This window comes from Hemiscyllium ocellatum, chromosome 14, assembly GCF_020745735.1.
Source record: "Hemiscyllium ocellatum isolate sHemOce1 chromosome 14, sHemOce1.pat.X.cur, whole genome shotgun sequence".
NCBI lineage: Eukaryota > Metazoa > Chordata > Chondrichthyes > Orectolobiformes > Hemiscylliidae > Hemiscyllium > Hemiscyllium ocellatum.
The window spans coordinates 72,820,449-72,839,596 of record NC_083414.1 but is presented as its reverse complement, the minus strand read 5'-3'; the positions used below and the strand labels follow the sequence as shown (position 1 = coordinate 72,839,596).

At 40.6% G+C, this 19,148-nt stretch overlaps 1 protein-coding gene across 1 annotated transcript in view; it reads right to left on the bottom strand.

Annotated features, from left to right (window-relative positions):
• Window positions 1–2,643: 2,643 nt before the first annotated feature.
• cacna2d2a (calcium channel, voltage-dependent, alpha 2/delta subunit 2a) overlaps window positions 2,644–19,148 on the bottom strand; it is an 871,148-nt gene continuing 854,643 nt past the window's right edge. The window contains exons 34-39 of the mRNA XM_060835047.1: window positions 9,126–9,178; window positions 8,342–8,397; window positions 7,318–7,441; window positions 6,496–6,605; window positions 4,459–4,541; window positions 2,644–3,025 (exon numbers count right to left, since the gene is read on the bottom strand). Of these exons, the coding sequence (XP_060691030.1) occupies window positions 2,897–3,025; window positions 4,459–4,541; window positions 6,496–6,605; window positions 7,318–7,441; window positions 8,342–8,397; window positions 9,126–9,178 (555 nt within the window). The 3' untranslated portion in view covers window positions 2,644–2,896. The remainder of the gene's footprint in view (window positions 3,026–4,458; window positions 4,542–6,495; window positions 6,606–7,317; window positions 7,442–8,341; window positions 8,398–9,125; window positions 9,179–19,148) is intronic.

Here is a 19,148-nt window from a genome sequence, read left to right as displayed (position 1 = left end):
ACTGATTCTGAATTTATCCCAATTTTTGTGGCCACTGACATTTGCCTCCTGATATTCTCTTTCAATGTTATATTCTTAATTTTCTTGGTTAGCCAGGGTTGGTTTATCGCTCTCTCTCTGAATCTTTCTATTTTATTGGCATATTTTGTTGAAGCTTTTTGTCTTGGCACTTGTAGGAATCTCACAAGGAGTACCAACTGGAGGGGAAGCTAGCATTTATACTGCATGAAAAGAGACTACTGATTGGTTGGCAACTAGATTCTGATCAGTATTAGTGTTGCTATATGGAGAACACAGCAATTCACACAATTAAAGAACAGTACAGGAGGCCATTTGGCCCATTGTCCGTGCACTGACTCTACTTCCTATTGCTAGTCTCTTGCCTTTTCCCCATATCCGTACACACCATTTCTATCCAATGCCCTCTTGATTGTCTCAGTTGAATGTACCTTCACCACTCTTCCCGGCAGTGCACTCCATACCCTAACTGCTAGCTGTGTGAAAAATTAATGCTGATTGATGGTTAATTACCAGGCTTGTATAGATTTTAAACTTCTTTAAAGTTCAATCTGCCTGTTTTAAAACCATCAATCATCATTAACTGGTGTATTCTCCATAGCAATGCCTACACCAATTAGCATTGAATTTAAAATTAGCAGGTTGCGTAAATTTTAAACTCAAACACTGGCAATTAACCATCAATCATCATTTGATGCATTCTCCATGGCAATGCCTCCACCAATTAGAGTCCACTTGCTGATCAATATGTACTGTCCTCAAATGCAGTATAAATGTTGGTTTTTCTCTTGAATTGGTATTTGTGAATTGTCCTGACGTGTGCAAAATAAAAACACTTCAACAAAGTGCACCTTTTTTCAGTGAGACTCAAGATGTGGATGTTTGCTAATGAGATAGGAGTTGTTGAAATAGATAACTTTGTTGAGATGGAGGTATTTAGTAAACAGAAGCAAAAAGACAAAATAGGGAACAACTTATATAAATGCCTATGATATTGTAAACAAAGTATCAGGATATTTGCTGATGAAGGTTTATTGATACACTGACTTCCTAATGTTGGTTTCTGCTGATGTTCAGGCCTAACCCTTTTCACTTCAGAACAAAGCAGCATATAATACGTCTGGGAGGGGCAGTCCGGCACAATTTGAGTTTGACTGCAATGAGCGCAGGGTCAGATATGGTTTGAAAATACTCCGTCTCCTAGATCTTTGTTTTTTAAAACAAAAATTCTTTGCAGTTCATTTAAACTTTCTGGAAGCACAGATATTTACCCTCAAACAGTCTAAATATTTAAAATGTGCCATTGACAAGTGAGTTCTATACATCATGACAGGAACAGTCTGAACACAGTAAGGGACATTTAGTGAGAGGCAAAATGTTCCTTATTGAGCTATTTACATGAACATAGGACTAGGGAGGACAGCAAGAGTAACAGACGATAAATAGTGTTTGGATGTGAAGTTTATTTTAAGAGTCAACAGCTGTGTATAAGTAACATATCTAAAGAATAATGTCCACTGCTGATGATAGAGATTTAAAAATCCCTAATCGTAATAATCGTATTCACAGGGAGGTTTGATATCTAGCAGGTGTTGAGATTTCAACCACTATAGGCATCTAGAGTGTCTATAGTTTCACAAGATCACAGCACGTAACATGTCTAATAAATGCTACACTTATTGAATTTTGTTCAATGATTTCCTGGACATTATTCTTTCAAAGTGTTGATCTTCCTTACGGAACAGATGCACAAATAATGAGTCTGTCTGTAGGCAACACCCTGTCAATTTACAAATAACGTAACATACTCTCTTAATTCCAAGTAACATCTTGTTGGGAACTTGACAATACTCTCAAGCAACTTCAATAACATATTACACACATTCTTAAATCACTGTAGCTCACTTACAGTTGTCTATAAGCAGAACACAGTGAAACGGGAGTGCACAACAAAGCTCCTTCACCACCGGTGAAAGCCAATCTCACTTCCCCTCCCAGCTCTGCTTTTCTCCTCACTTACCTCACATGTACAAAGTGTGCAAAACAACTTTTAACACTGACTTGGTTTCATCTGGACCTGTCTAATGTTACCTGTGAATTGTGCCTGCATATCTGTTCCACAGTTACAGCCCAGTTTGGGAGTGGGATGCAGACAACAGCTGGAGATCCTGGACCTTTGAGGGGTTTCTGCCTGGTCGCAGTCCCTGTGCTCAGACAAAGGAACATTTAAAATGAGTTTAAAAGAACTTGAGGTACATAGTTCACTACTGAGGACAGAGTTTGCCCTGAATAAAAATGGAAGCAGCAGTATAAAAAGGAAGGCAGCTGCCAACTCCAAGGTGCTAATGAGTTACATGCTATCCTGACTGCTTATGTAATTACATTACAGTTACAGTCACGTCTGTTAGGAAATTTCCCTGTGACTTGGTTGTCAATCAAAACTAAATAGTGCATAAATAAATGCAACCCGCTTCAATAGCAGATAGAAGCTGAATATACCAACAGAAGTAATGCTATCCAGTAACATTGAAACTGCCAGGGTCTCCTATTAAATGGAAAGAGAAAGTCTGGGAAAGCAATGGGTTCTGCACAAGGGGACGATAGGCTCCTCTTGTATTTCCCAACTTCGTATTCATGTAAAGGGTCTTCCACAAAGCAGATCCATGATATCCTGCTTTCCCCATAAGTTCTTGTCAGGAAAGTACTGGTTGTCCAAACGACCACAATAGACCAGCTCCACACACACACACAGTTTGCAGCTCCACCACACGACAACACGGAGATGTGAGACTGGAATGAGGAATTAGGCTTCCGGGGGAAGGGAAGTCCTCAGCCGTGAGAGTTGCACAGCTGATATCTAGTTACATAAGGTCCCAAATCAAAGACTGCTGGCCCAGGGAAAGAGATTCAGATCGGCAGTCCAAGGCAGGAGAAATAACTGCAGGGCTAGTAAGAGGGAGATGGAGAACGTCAACATGGTTCCACCACCGCAGTCTGAGGTGTTCTCCTGCAACAATGATGAACACACCTTAGCAAGCCCCAATAAATAACATAGCACATTACACTGTATTTACAACAAAGGAACAGGCCATTCAGGTTAACTGGTATAACCTGAATTGAAAAACAAATGTTGGAAATATTTAGCAGTCCTGGCAGCATCCAGGACTGAGAACGCAATGAGAAAGACTGAGATGAATTCAACGCTTCTTTGGAACTGATTCTCCCAAACCTGTTGAGCCTCCCTGCACTTTCCACGTATGTTAGTGTTTATGCTCTACACGTACCTCCTCCCATTAGACTTCATCCACCCCCTTCAGCAAAGCCTGCTGTTGCTTTCTCCCTGAGGTACTCATCGAGCTACCCTAAATAAATCTATACTTTTCACCTCAAATATAACTAAAGGGACTACAAAGATGTTAGAAAAGAAATTAAATTAAATTCATTGTCGAGAACTACAAAAATAACAAGTGAAGTCTTCTGTAGACATAAGTAGTAACAGAATAACTAGGATGGGATAGATCACTGAGGCATGTACAAGATAATGTGGCATGGGAAATGACAAATATATTGAACAGTTACTTTCCCTCCTTAACCAGGGAAGCTAACATGATGAGCATGGCGTTAGACAACGAGATCAAAAAGATACAAAAATATTTAAGATAGAACTGGGAGGTTGATAACTGATAAAACAATCAATGTTAGTCTCATACAATGTCACTAATGGGAGATTATTCTAATTATAAATGAAAGTGGGTTCAACACCATTTCCTATTAAAAGCAGTGTTTACAGTTGCAATGTATCTCTTGTGATTCAATGAGAGTGTTCTCATCTCTGAGCGAGGAGCCCTATGTTCAAGTTTACCTGCTCCAGAGGTATATAACATTTCTGAATGGGTTGATTAAAAAGATATCTACGGTTGCAAGAAATATAGTCTTATAATTTCCAGCTATAGCTATTCAGAGAGTTCAGAAACATCCACGTTTGGGTACAGGTTCTCTTTGGTTAAAACTTTCAAGATTATACATTTCATTTTAACCCCCCTCAAGACTCCTCAAAAAGAAAATACCCTGTGTGGTGTTACCCACGATTTCCTCAGGCCTCAATTTCAAGTTCTGGAGTGAGTTTGCATTGTTAAATACCCTCTCTTTCTCTCACATCTACCTGGTTATCTTGATCGTAACCATCGCTGCAAATGTGTTGCTGGTCAAAGCACAGCAGGTTAGGCAGCATCTCCTAACCTGCTGTGCTTTGACCAGCAACACATTTGCAGCTGTGATCTCCAGCATCTGCAGACCTCATTTTTTACTTGATCGTAACCATGCCAAACTAACCATCACACAATGTGAAGCAATAGGTATCAGTGTTCAGGAGAAGCAGACATACAGAAAATCCTCTCTCTCTCTATTATCCCATGAATGAAGATGAATGGTGAAACTTACTGCTGCATTGTAATCAAAACAGTCTTCAGGTGCTTTCCGATACCTAGGCTTCAGCACCTCTTCACACTGATCTGGTCCATCAGCTGAGGGTGAAAATGTTAAGGAACTAGTGCACTGTACTTGGTCTCATGCAAAGCAAAACTGCAGCCAGTCCCACAGAGGCAAAACTAGCCAGGACTGGACCACACATTATTCAAACAAACTGTGTCCAGGGTGGACAGAGAGGAACTATTAGCCTTGGCAGAGGATTGATAATCTGGGTACATCATTTAAGATTTTAGGCAAATAAGCAACAGAAGTACAAAGATATTTTCTTCTTTACAAAATGATTATGCTTAAGATCTGGAATACACTACCTAAGAGGGTGACAAAGGCTGATTCAATTATAGCACTCAAAGGAATTTGGCTAGACAAATGAAAAGAACAAAATGCAGGATTAAGTGGAAAGGATGGCAGCGTGGCACTAGCTGATTTACTCATACAGAGAGCTTTCATGCACACAACAAGCAAAATGGCCTCTCTGACACCATTTGACAAAAGTAGGAGCGCAAGTAGGCTATTTAGCTAATCAAATCTGTTTTTTGTTGAGGTCTACCTTGTTGTATTGGATTTTTTTGATTTCTCTTTAGAAAGTCATTAACTTTACTCTCCCACATCTGAAGAAATGTGATATGCTCTAATTAGTAGTTAGGCTTTAGTTGAACCAACCTTTGCAAAATTATATAACATTTTAAAGCCAGGCTGATTTAATCTGAAAGCTTGGCTGGTTGGATTGGTGGAGCTGACAATATGTCAATGGTAATTATCCATATCACATTACAGTGTAATCTTAATTGATTTGAAAGCTCACTGAATTACTGCACCGTGGAAAAAATACAGTTAAATTTATCTTCAGATCTCTTGTAATTTGATGCATGAGAGTTTTCTGCAAATGTTGTAACATTTCTGTTCAATTCACTGCACTTCAGTAATTTACATATTGATTGATGGACAACAAGGAAAAGTACAGCTCAACTACTTAGAATTCTTTGGTGTTGTTCAACTGAATTAAAAATAACTCAGTTTAGAAGCTTTGGAAACTAAAACAACTGTTGGTAAATATAGAGTCGGTGGAATTTGATTCTAATTCAACACTTTCACATTTGCGATGAGGCTATAGGAATTCATCATCCACGTGTTAGAGTATTCTGCACCCTGAATCTACAGGGAGCTTTGGATCAAGATGCTCAGGTAGACCCGCCCTGAACCATTGTGTACAATAAATGGAGAGAGGTGAATTTTCACCTCAGATAGTAAAACTTAATTCACAATTTGGCAGGCTAATTTTGCTTCCTTTCTTTTTTCCTCTCTTCTCCTTATATGACCAGTTGGAATTCAGTCAGATTTTGGAGTTTCAGGAAAGAATAAAAATAGATCAACGTATAAGTTTTAAACTAGGGAACACCCAGCTCTCTAAACGGAGACATAATTTAATAGAAGTGGACCGGAAATGGGTATTATTTAAAAAGCACTCAAACCCCTTCGCTCTGATAGGTGCAAGAGCTGGACATACCCAACATTCAGACTCTACAGGAATTGGGTCAAGTGTTCTCAGAACCTCAGTAAAGCAACATACAAAGGACAGAACAATTCAGGAACGAATAGTAATGTACAACTCACATGTATTATAAAACCTTGTTTGACTCAATCACCTTTGATTACACTGAGGTGATGCTGCCTGTTCCGGAAGAGAAAAAAAATGAATATATGACTAGTGAAGAGGAGTCAGGTTAATACAAGACCTGGGAGATACATAACAATGGAAATTAATGATTTAGATCAAAAACTTTTTCTTATTAATTTAAACTTACTTGGAATCAGACATTGTGAAAATCTACAGCATAGTTTACAAACAAAGCATTGAATTGCCCCACTCCAGTTCATTGACCACTCCCTCCACTCCAGATCACTGACCCTCCTCACAACAGACTTCCTTAAGGCTTGGTGAATTCATGTGCTCATTGTGGAGCTATGTACAGTTATTCAAGGACAGGATACATCGCACCTCAGACTGGATCAGTTTGCTTCGGTCACACTGACTACAAGTTAGCTTCTCGGCAACCACAAAGAGAAGGTTGGTGTTAGCCAGTCTTTGTGCATGATAAAACCTGTGACAAGACAGAAAGATTCATTGACAATCTGCAGTGGTTGTTCTGATACAACTACATATAAAAGTTGACTTTGAAACTTAGCCAAGTGGAACAAAATCAGTGATGAAAAGATCTCTGTCACATTGAAATCCTGAAAAATTAATCTGAGCCATCTTGGCCATGAATGGTTGAGATCTTGATTATCCAAAAGGCATACGAGGCTCTCCAGAATTCTTTAGATTTCTTGGCTTATGAAATAATTTTCCTGCTATAATGATCTAGTGGAACTCTTTCCTGAGCCTCAACTCCAGATGGTGCTGACTGTTCTGCATAGTGGGTTGGCTTGAGACATAAACTGGGCACTTGTTGTAAGTTAGTTCTAAAAATGTGTCAAATTGTAATCATAAAACTGATTTTAAGGGGTCACTCTAGCAGCCATCAAAATGTGTGCTCCTTTGCAGAATGAGCACAGATATAATAGGCTGAGTGGCCTCTTCCTGTACTGTGATCTTTCTATGATTCTATATTGCCTTGATGGTTTACAGCAGTAATTTTTTCATTCATAGGCCACATCTGCATTGGCTGTTTCCCTCTGAAAATGTTCTCCCCTTCTACCCAGTGCCTGTACTGGGCCAACAGGGAAACTATGTTTAACTGTGGTGACTTAGCAACACACTCCTTTCTTTTAACATCAGTTCAATGGGGATTGAACCTTGTATTAGTTGCTAACCTGGAGCAGTTACTGCAGTCAATTAAATTGCTGTAGGATCTACTGTTGTTGCCAAAGTAGTATTGTGTCTGCTTGGTGACACAGCTCGTCTCTTTCAGTTCAATACCGTCTGCAAAGGTATCATCTAGTAACAAAAGAATAAGGAGAATTAACAGAATCATACTGTTCAAATAACTTACCTGGCAATATCAGCAGCAGCATATTACACAGTATTATGGACCAGAATTAATGTTTTGCAGTTAAGATCTAAAGACTGACATTATTATTGTGAGGTGGACTAGCCGACATTTTCAGGTTCAGTCATTTCACTGATTCATGTCCTCTGATACATAAAGCATCTCACAGGGCAAAAGCCTCCAATAGCGACAATGTGGTTAGACTTTTATCCATTTACTGCTCAAATGAAAATCCCAGCCACCATCTCCCTCAATAGCACTCATCTAAATGTTGGTTTCTGTATATTTTTTGCTGACCCTGTATCTCTTTAACTGGAGAAGGGCTGAATGTAGAACCCATGATCCACCTCTTCAGGGTGATCCAACAAAGGAATTGAGGCAGATTTGGAAACATCTGCTCCCATCTGAGTTAGGTGACAACCTTCACACTCTGTCACAACCTTCCTCCTCTAGGAAGGTCAAAAGGTCCCTGAGCACCACAAAGGTATCAGTCATGGAATATGTCCATCCTGCACTTAAATCTGAGAAAACTGGGCCCTTTTGTATGAGAAATGTGTACTGTCTTATCTCACATGTGGCAATGGATCTAAATAAGATCTCATTAATTGGGTGACATCAGACAACCCATAGGTCTGGATTTGGATAGCAAGAGGTTAGAATCCCTACGGTGTGGAAACACGCCCTTCGGCATATGTTGTACAAACAACTACCAGTCTTGTCTAAACTACAGGAAAGTTGTGTTTTGGTGGAATTGTGTGATCTGAAGCAGAAATAAATCAGAACCTAACTGATCTGTTTAATTTTTCTTTCTAAATAGTCCCACCCTCAGAGACACCAGAGGCTCTTACCTGTTTGGAAGCTGAATTGTAAGGTCAGGGTATATAGCAATTGCTGCAATAAAGACCTGGGAAATGAATAAAACCATAGAGATTGATAATGTGAGCATTGAAATTGAAAATCATCACTAAAAATGGGGCATTATCTCTGGCACTGTTGTGTTTTGACTGTGAATTCCAGTTTAGTGCCTTTGCTTCACCCACACTGAATTTGCTAAAATCTGCATCAACATTATTCATTGATAAACCCGTCATAGAGCTACTCATTTCATGGATTTACATTGGAAACTTTCCTCAACCCAATACCAAAAGGGTGAGAAAGAACACTCCTTCCAATGGTTCATGTGCAGTCTGCAAAGAATGTGATCCCAGTCATTTAAATGAAATTTTAATGACAAGGGAATGGGTTCACAAAAACCCTTAGATTGGAAATGTTGAAGCTTTCCTTCCCAAAGGTCTTTTGTGATGATCTGGCTGGTGGAATTGAGTCATTATTTTGAAGGCGGGAAAATACAGCAAGGAGAGATAGTATTTCAATTTTGAATCCTCAGAGATACATTCTTAGTACAAAATGCAAGTAGGATGGAACATTCATAAGACCCTTGCTCTGCCTCAGAATCACTGTCAAATAACTGGCTTACTCCCAATGTTACACACGTACTCAGGCACAACTCTGACCACACATCAGCTGTATTGTCAAAGAGCACTGCGGTATTACTCAATAAGAGATCACCTCTAACGATTTTCACATTCCTTTTCTGGTGAGACAGTGATAAAGAGAGGAGCATTATCTTACCAGGCAGCAGCTGAACTCCACCATGCCAAGTTCAGGAAATCGGCAACTGTAGGCTTAATTAAAACACAACATCCATGTCAGAGGTTTTCAATATCGAAAGATACAGCTCTAACCTTTCCACTACCCCCTTAAACTGCAAATTCCTGATCACCATGCAGATTTCCAGAAGGCTAAACACCTGGAAACAGCAAATACTGACAAATGGATTTTTTTGGATTGGAGAGATTACAACTCTCCAGGGGTTGATACGAGGGTCAATGATTTTGAGATATTTAATAATTAATTGAACTATGTTTACAGGAGAGATTGAAGAGCGTCTTTGAGTGCAACCTAATGTTGATGCTTGCAGCAATATCTCTGACAGATTCCTTAAGTATTGCAGAAAAGTAGAGATTGAAGAGCTGACCTGCCCTTGCTTTATATTGCTAATGATCACAAAGAAATCAGGTATCTCCCCACAGGCACAAACACATCCAAAAACATGATACAGCAGGTACAGGGTTTTGACAAACATGTTTGGACATCATAGACCCAATTGACTCATATTTTCAAGAGCTTTAGTTAGATCTATGAAGAGTGGACATGGATCCTGATATTGCTCTTTGCACTTTTCTTGTAGTTGTCGTGTTGCAAACATCATATCAGCAGTCCCACAGTTAATCCTCAGCCACACTGTGATTCTGGAAGGAAATCATCTACAAAGTTTAATAGACAGTGCAACAGGATCCTTGTGAGAATCTTTCCTGTGATTGAGAGAGGACTTATTCCTTAGTAAATGCCGCACATTTTGGATCCTTCCCACCACTGGGTGCTGATTATGAGGTACTGCCTTGAAATTTATTCAAGGGATTTGAGCATTGCTGACTGGGCTAGTATTTATTGTCCATCCCTAGTTGCTCTAGAGAAGGTGATGCTGAGCTGCCTCTTAACTTCTGAAGTAGGTAGACCCACAATGCATTTTGGGAGTGAATTCCAGGGATTTTGACACAGTGAAACTGGAAGAACAATGATATATTTCCAAGTCAGGCTGGTGAGTGGCTTGCAGATTGTGGTGTTCCATGTATCTGCTGCCCTTGTTCTTCAAGATGGTAGCTTTGTTGGTTTGGAAGGTTCTGTCAAAGAATCTTAGGTGAATTTCTGCAGAAAATCTTGTAGATGGTATTACTGCTACTGAATATTGGAGGTTAAAAACAGGTGGGCTGCTTTGTCCTGAATGACATCTTGCTTCGAATGTTGTTGAACCTGCACATCCAGACAAGTGAGCAGCATTCCATAACACTCCTGACATTTGTATTATAGACACTCGTCCAGCTTTGGCGAGTCGGGAGGTGGGCTATTTGCTGCAGTATTCCTAGAACTGCTTTTGTAGCCACTGTCTTTATACGGCGAGACCAGTTCAGTTTTTGGTAAATGGTAACCCTCAGGATGTTGATAGTGGGGAATTCAATTATGGCACTGCCATTGAGTGTCAGGGAGCAGTGCTTAGATTTGTCTCTAATTCAAGACAGTCATTGTCTGGTACTTGTGGGTGCAAATGTGACTTGTCACTTTTCATCCCATGCCTGGGTATTGTCCAGGTCTTATGCATTGGAATGTGGACTATTTTAGTATCTGAGGAGCTGTGAATGATGACAAGTACCATGCAGTAATTGCAAACATCTTCACTTCTAACTTTGATGGAGGGAAGGTCATTGAGGAAGCAGCTGATGATGGTTGATACTATTCTGAGAAACTCCTGTAGCAATGTCCTGGAGCTGAATCGACTGACTTCCACCAACCACAATCATCTAAATTTGACTCCAATCAGCTGACAGTTTTCCTTGATTTCAATTTCCTTTAGCATTCCTTGATGCCTACATTCGGGTCAAATGCAGCCTTGCTGTCACTTTCATCACACCTTTGGAATTTAGCTCTCTTGTCCATGTTATAGACAATAGACAATAGGTGCAGGAGTAGGCCATTCTGCCCTCTGAGCCTGCACCACCATTCAATATGATCATGGCTGATCATCCTTAATCAGTATCCTGTTCCTGCCTTATCTCCATATCCCTTGATTCCACAATCCTTGAGAGCTCTATCGAACTCTTTCTTAAATAATCCAGAGAGTGGCCTCCACTGCCCTCTGGGGCAGAGCATTCCACACAGCCACCACTCTCTGGGTGAAGAAGTTTCTCCTTATCTCTGTCCTAAATGGTCTACCCCCTATTTTTAAGCTGTGTCCTCTGGTTTGGCTTTCACCTATCAGCAGAAACATGTTTCCTGCCTCCAGAGTGTCCAATTCTTTAATAATCTTATATGTCTCAATCAGATCCCCTCTCAGTCTTCTAAACTCAAGGGTATACAAGCCCAGTCGCTCCGGTCTTTCAGTGTAAGGTAATCCCGCCATTCCAGGAATTGACCTCGTGAACCTACGCTGCACTCCCTCAATAGCCAGAATGTCTTTCCTCAAATTTGGAGACCAGAACTCCGCACAGCTGCAGAAGAACCTCTTTGCTTCTATACTCAATCCCTCTTGTTATGAAGGCCAGCATGGTATTAGCCTTCTTCACTACCTGCTGTACCTGCATGCTCACCTTCATTGACTGGTGTACAAGAAGACCCAGATCTCTCTGTACTGCCCCTTTACCTAAATTGATTCCATTTAAGTAGTAATCTGCCTTCCTGTTCTTGCCACCAAAGTAGATAACCATACATTTATCCACATTCAACTGCATCTGCCATGCATCTGACCACTCACCTAACTTGTCCAGGTCACCCTGTAATCTCCTAGCATCCTCATCACATTTCACCCTGCCACCCAGCTTAGTATCATCAGCAAATTTGCTAATGTTATTACTAATACCATCTTCTATATCATGAACATATATTGTAAAAAGCTTCAGTCCCAGTACTGATCCCTGCAGTACCCCACTGGTCACTGCCTGCCATTCCGAAATGGAGCCGTTTATCACTACTCTTTGTTTCCTATCAGCCAACCAACTTTCAATCCAAGTTAGTACTTTGCCCCCAATACCATGCGCCCTAATTTTGCTCACTAACCTCCTATGTGGGACTTTATCAAAAGCTTTCTGAAAGTCCATGTACAGTACATCCACTGGATCTCCCTCATCCATCAGAGTTACATCCTCAAAAAATTCCAGAAGATTAGTCAAGCATCATTTCCCCTTCATAAATCCATGCTGACTCTGACCTATCCTGTTACTACTATCCAGATGTGTCGTAATTTCATCCTTTATAATAGACTCCAGCATCTTTCCCTCCACTGAGGTCAGACTAACTGGTCTATAATTTCCTGTTTTCTCTCTCCCACCTTTCTTAAAAGGTGGTATAACATTAGTCACCCTCCAATCCGCACGAACTGATCCCGAATCTATCGAACTCTGGAAAATAATCACCAACGCATCCATGATTTCTCGAGCCACCTCCTTCAGTACCCTGGGATGTAGAGCATCAGGCCCCGTGGACTTATCAACCTTCAGACCTAATAGTCTCTCCAACACCAATTCCTAGCAAATATAAATTCCCTTAAGTTCAGATCCTTCAGCCACTGTTAGCTCTGTCTTCCCCAGTGAACACAGATCTGAAGTACCAATTCAACTTTTCTGCCATTTCTTTGTTCCCTGTAATATATTCCCCTGTTTCTGTCTTCAAGGGCCCAATTTTAGTCTTAACCATTTTTTTGCCTTTCACATACCTAAAAAAGCTATTACTATCCTCCTTTATATTATTGGCCAGTTTACCTTCGTACCTCTTTTTTTCTGCGTATTTCCTTCTTAGTAATCCTCTGTTGTTCTTTAAAAGCTTCCCAGTCCTCCGTTTTCCCACTTATCTTTGCTATATTATACTTTTTCTCTTTTAACTTTATATGTTTCTTACCTTCCCTCATCAGCCACGGCCACCCATGCCTCCTCCTAGGATCTTCCTTCCTTTTTGGAATGAACTGATCCTACAACTTCTGAATTATACACAGAAATATCTGCCGTTGTTCCTCCACTGTCATCCCTGCTAAGGTATTGCATAAGTGAACTTTGAACCAAGGCCGTAATATCTGTGGAAAACTTTCTTGGTTCCAAATACTCTTGAAGGTGACTGCATGTTTGGAAAAAACATATTACACTTGCATAACATAAAACATATAATACTTCCAAACTGCTGGAATGCCCCCTGCTTCAGGAGTTCTGTTTCATTTGGTTGATTCAACTATCTTTATCACCTTGTTCACTCAAGAAAGTTCTTTAATCTCTCCAGACAATGTGTCTCCACCGAAGTCACAGAGGCAGTGATCACACAGCCTCTGGTTGCCCACAATAAGGAGCACATCTGGACAACAGCAAAGAAATTCTCAAAAGGCAGCCAAAACCTTGGTCTCCAAATCAGCATCTCAAAGACAAGACAATGCTTCAGAGAACACCAGGAACATGAGAAGAAGCACCAGATACAACTATTAATGGTTCCAGACTCATTGTTGTAAAACTATTCTCCTGCCTTGATATCTCTGGGAATGCTACTATTTATGAAGATATTTGTGCAAACATCCATTCAACAAGTCCTGACTATGGCTAAATCCTCAATCAAGTTTGGAAGCAGCGTAGTGTTAAACTGAACACTACATTCAAACTGACCAGGCCATTATCCTTCAAGGTAAAGTCACTACACAGAGAACCACAGGGCTCTCATTAGAAAGAGAGATGGCTGGTGATAGTTTAACTTGAAGGGGTGAGGGGTCAGGAAATAGGTGAGGTCGAGAATATGGGACCTTCATGGTGCCCTCAGCTTGTACAGGGAATTGAATCCACGCTGTTGGTGATACTCTGCACCACAACCCAGCCATCCAGCCAAATGAGCTAACTGACCTGCTTTTATTATCCTTACACCATGCTCTATGACCCAGAATCCTGGATATGCTAAAAGTACCACACCAAATCATTGGGAACAAGGATTCATGGAATTTAAATTAAAAACTAAATCTGAACTTGACCATGAAACATCGTCTATAGCTATAAAACCCTATTGCAGGAGGACACTCCACCAATAGGCCTATCCTCAACGAGCCCAAACATAAGTGCAATAGATTGTGCTGAATGTTTCAGTACAATCCTCAGTCAGAATGATTCATTCTCAGCCTCCTTCAGAGTTTCTAATTCAGCTATTTCAATTCCCTCCATGTGATATCAAGATATGGCTAGAGGCTCTGGACACTGCAAAGATTATAGTTCTTGAGAACATTCTGGCAATAGTACTACCAACTTGCCCTTAGCCAAGTTGTCCCACTACAGCTACAACACTGACATCTATTTGACAATGTGGAAAATTGACCAGGATGTCCTGTCCATAAAAAGCAAGACAAATCCGATCTACCAATTACTGCCCATCAGTGTACTTTTGATCATCAGTAAAGTGATGAAAGCAATAACCTGATTGCTGATGCTCAGTTGGGGTTCTGGTAGGGTCTCCTGCCTCCTCACCTTATTATAGCCTTGGCTCAACTATGGACAAAGGAGCTGAATTCCAGAGGTGAGGTGAGAGTGACAGTCCTTGGCTGTCACACAAGGTCACACTTGGTCAAATGAGGCATCAAGGAGTTGTAGCAAAACTGCAATCATTGGGAATTGGGGCAAACTCTCCATTAGTTGGAATCATATATCGCACATAGGAAGATGGTTGTGTTTGTTAGAAGTCAGTCATCTCAGTTTCAGGCCATCTCGGCAGGAGTACCTCAGGGCAGATGTTCTTAAATCAACCTTTACTTGATAGACAATAAAATAGATCAATATAGTCAACATGGCTTTGTACATGGGAAATCATGTCTCACGAATTTGATTGAGTTTCTGAGGAAGTAACAAAGAGGATTGATGAGGGCAGAGTGGTGCTCATGATTGGTATGGACTCAATAAAGTGTTTGACACGATTCCTCATGGTAGACTGGTTAGTAAGGTTGGGTCACATGGAATAAAAGGGACAACTAGTCATGTGGATACAGAATTGGCTCAAAGGTAAAAGACAGAGGGTGGTGGTGGAGGGTTGCTTTTCAGGCTGGAGGCCTGTGACCAGCAGTGTGCCACAATGATCAGTGTTGGCTCCACTGCCTTTCATAATTTACATAAATGATTTGGGTGTGCACATAGAAGTATAGTTCCTAAGTTTGCAGATGACACCAAGATTGGAGGTGTAATGGACAGTGAAGGTTTCCTCAGAGTACAAGTTGGGCCAATGGGCTGGGGGCAGGTCTAGTTTAATTCAGATAAATGCGAGGAGTTGCATTTTGGAAAGGCAAATCAGGACAGGACTTAATACACTTAATGGTAAGGTCCTGGAGAGTGTTGCTGAACAAAGAGACTTGGAGTGGAGGTTCATAGTTTCTTGAAAGTGGAGTCGCAGGTAGATAGGATAGTGAAGAAGGCATTTGGTATGTTTGTTTTTATTGGTAAGTGTATTGTGTACAGGAGTTGGGAGGTCATATTGTGGCTGTACAGGACTTTGGTTAGACCACTTTTGGAATACAGTGTGCAATTCTGATCTCCCTCCTATAGGAAGGATGTTGTGAAACTTGAAAGGGTTCAGAAAAGATTTACAAGGATGTTGCCAGGGTCTTTCCCAGGGTCGGGGAGTCCAAAACTAGAGGTCTTAAGCTTAAGTTGAGAAAGGAAAGATTCAAAAGGGACCTAAGGGGCAACGTTTTCATGCAGAGGGTGGTGCATGAATGGAATGAGCTGCCAGAGGAAGTGGTGGAGACTGGTACAATGACAACATTTAAAAGGCATCTGGATGAGTATATGAATAGGAAGAGTTGAGGGATATGGCCCATACGTTGGCAAATGGGACTAGTTTCTTTCATTTAGGATATCTGGTTGGCATGGACAAGTTGGACCGAAGGGTCTGTTTCCATGCTGTACAGCTCTGACTCTATAACCCATGCCTCCTGGTCTAGATAGTGCCTTGGTTCAATTAATCTTCAGTTATTTCGTCAATGATCTTCCCTCCATCATAAAGTCAGAAGTTGGGATGTTCACCGATGATTGTACAATGTTTAGCACCATTCACAGCTCCTCAAATATTGAAGCAGTCCATACTCAAATGCAGCAAAACCTGGACAATATCCAGATTTGCACCACACAATTGTCAGGCAATGACAATCACCAATAACAGATATTCAACCATCATCCCTTGATAATCAATGGCACTACCATCACTTAATCCTCAACAACCAACATTCTGGAGGTTAACATTGACCACAAGATGAACTGGAATAGCCATACAAATACAGTGGCGACCAATTCAAGTCACAGGCTACAAATCCTGCAATTAGAAGAAAGTGAGCACCGCAGATGCTGGAGAGTCAGAGTTGAAAAGTGTGACACTGGAAAAGCACAGCAGGTCAAGCAGCTTCCAAAGAGTAGGAGAATCGACGTTTTGGGCATAAGCCTTTCATCAGGAATGCTGATGAAGGGCTTATGCCTGAAATGTCGTCTCTCCTACTCCTCGGATGCTGTCTGAACTGCTGTGTTTTTCTAGCGCCACAGTCTTCGACTACAAATTCTGCAATGACTAACTCACCTCCAGATTCTAAAAGGACTATCAGAATCCAGAAGGCATAAGTCAGGAGTATGATGGAATACACCCACTTGCTTCAACAACAGTCAAGAATCTTGACACCGGCCAGGACATAGTAGCCTGTTTGATTGGCAACACATCCACAAACTTTTACTCCTTCCATCACCAATGCTCAGCACCAACAGTGTACTATCTACATGATGCACTGCAGACACTGCAGAGGAGGATGCAAAGAGGCTTCAAGGGGAGTTGGACTGGTTCACTGAGTGGGCAAGACAGTAGCCTATGGAATATAAATGTGGAAAAATATGAAGCTACCAGTTGGTTTGGAAAAATCAGAAATGCAGTGTGTTTCTAAAATGGTAAGAGATTGGGAAATGCAGACATTCAAAGGGATCTGATATCCTTGTACACCAGTTACTGAAAGCTAGCATGCAGGTACTGCAAGCAATTAGAAAAGAAAATGGTACATTGGCTTTACAGCAAGAGAGTTTATATAGACAAGAAAGAGATATTGCTACAACTATATAGAACATTGGTGAGACCACATTTGGAGGACTGTATACAGTTCTGACCTTATTGAAGGAAGAATGCTGTGGAGATTCACCAGACTAATTCCTGTGATACAGGACTGTCTAATGAGAGATTGAGGAGATTGGGCCTCGAGTCTCGAGAGTTAAGATGACTAAAAGGTGACCTTGAAATTTACAAAATTCTTTTGAGGATCAACAAAGCTATTTCCTTGGCTGGGGTCTTAAATTCAGTGGATACAGTGTAAGCATAAGAGGCAGGTGATTTAGGACAAAGGCGAGGAGTTTCTTCACACAGAGAATTCTGTATTCTTGTAGGCTGTAGTAACTCTGTAGTATACTCAAGAACGAGACTGATAGAACTTTAGATATTAAAGTTATAAAGGGTTAGTGCAAGAAAATGGGACTGAATTGAAGGGTCAGTCATGATCTCGATGAATGGTGGTGAATGTTGAGGCGTCAAGTGACCTATTTCTGATTCTATTTATTATGGTCCTTGGAGCCACAGTATCAGCACCTGGGTTTCCTAATTAATCACAAAGATCAGATAGATTTGGCATTTCATTCTATCAAAGGAAAGATTTTAATTAAAGATGCCCTGGCATGATTTAGAATGCTGAGCTGCATGCTGATACCCAATGCTGATTAAACCAAATGAATGGAGAGGAGGATGGGTAGTTGCTCCCATAATTAACTGAAGCTCTGAGGACAGAAGGAAGAAACCAGTTTCTCAGAACAAGCAGGTGTGCATGGACTGTGGTCTCTCCAAACCTGGAGATAGTGCACCAAGAGGATTTAAGACCCTTCGGGGACTGGGAAAGCTAATTAGCATTGTATCTTTGGGTGCCAAGACCCAAACTTCCAGAAATCTCCTGTGCATCAATCATCTGTACAATCATTCACTTTGCCATCCCACTCAGTTTCTCTAGGCACCTTCGCAAATCCCCATGAGGATAGTGAACAGTAAGCCTGCTCTTCTTTCTGCCTTCTAACACCAATAGTGCACAGTTATTCTTCACAAATCTGTCAAGGAAAGTTCAATTCCCACGATGCACCAATTTCTTATTTCTTTCATACATTTATCAACATATTTGCCCCTTTACTTCCTTTTCTGGTCTGTGGTAGACACTTAATAATGTGACTGAATCCTTCCAGTCCATTATAACAATCTTAATGGATTCTGCTTGTGAGTTTAAAAACCGAAAGAGCGGCAGATGTTGTAAATCAGAAACAAAAACACAAAGTATTGGAAAAGCTCAGCAGGTCTGGCAGCATCTGTGGAGAGAAATCAGAATTAACTCTTCAGATCCGGTGACGCTTCCTCAGTTTACTTGCTGTCAAACCTGCTGAGCCTTTCCAGCAGTTTCTGTTTTTGTTTCTGCTTACTAATTTCCATTTTTACTACTGATAATTATTTCTGATTAAAACATCACCACCATCAGCCCTTCTTTCTCGCCTACCATTCTGAAATACAACATAAGCTGTAATATTTAACGGTCAGTCCTGTCCTGTACACTGTTTCTAATATCCCTATTACATCTATTGCTTCAGTTTGAATTATTGTCCTCAATTCCCTCATCTTTTTGCTTTTCCACTGAGTATTGCTCATCAGGAAATTTACTATGCATTTATCTTTCATTGCTCTTGCTTTATTTGCATTAGGTGTTTACTGGTTATGTCTTCAGAATATTAATAATGGAGAATATCTCCACTGTCATTATTCCAGCTTAGATAGGAATTCTGCATAGGGACCTTGCAGAATCTTCTGAAAGAATTTTCTGGGAAATTGATATTTTCATTGGGCAATATCTCTTCATGAGGATCCCATTCAAAATCTCCATAAAAATGAAGACCTTAGTTGGTTCTGACAAAATTAAGTAAAATAGTTACTCAGGAAATGTTAGACTATTAAATATAAAGCTCTTCCCAGTTGGCACATTTC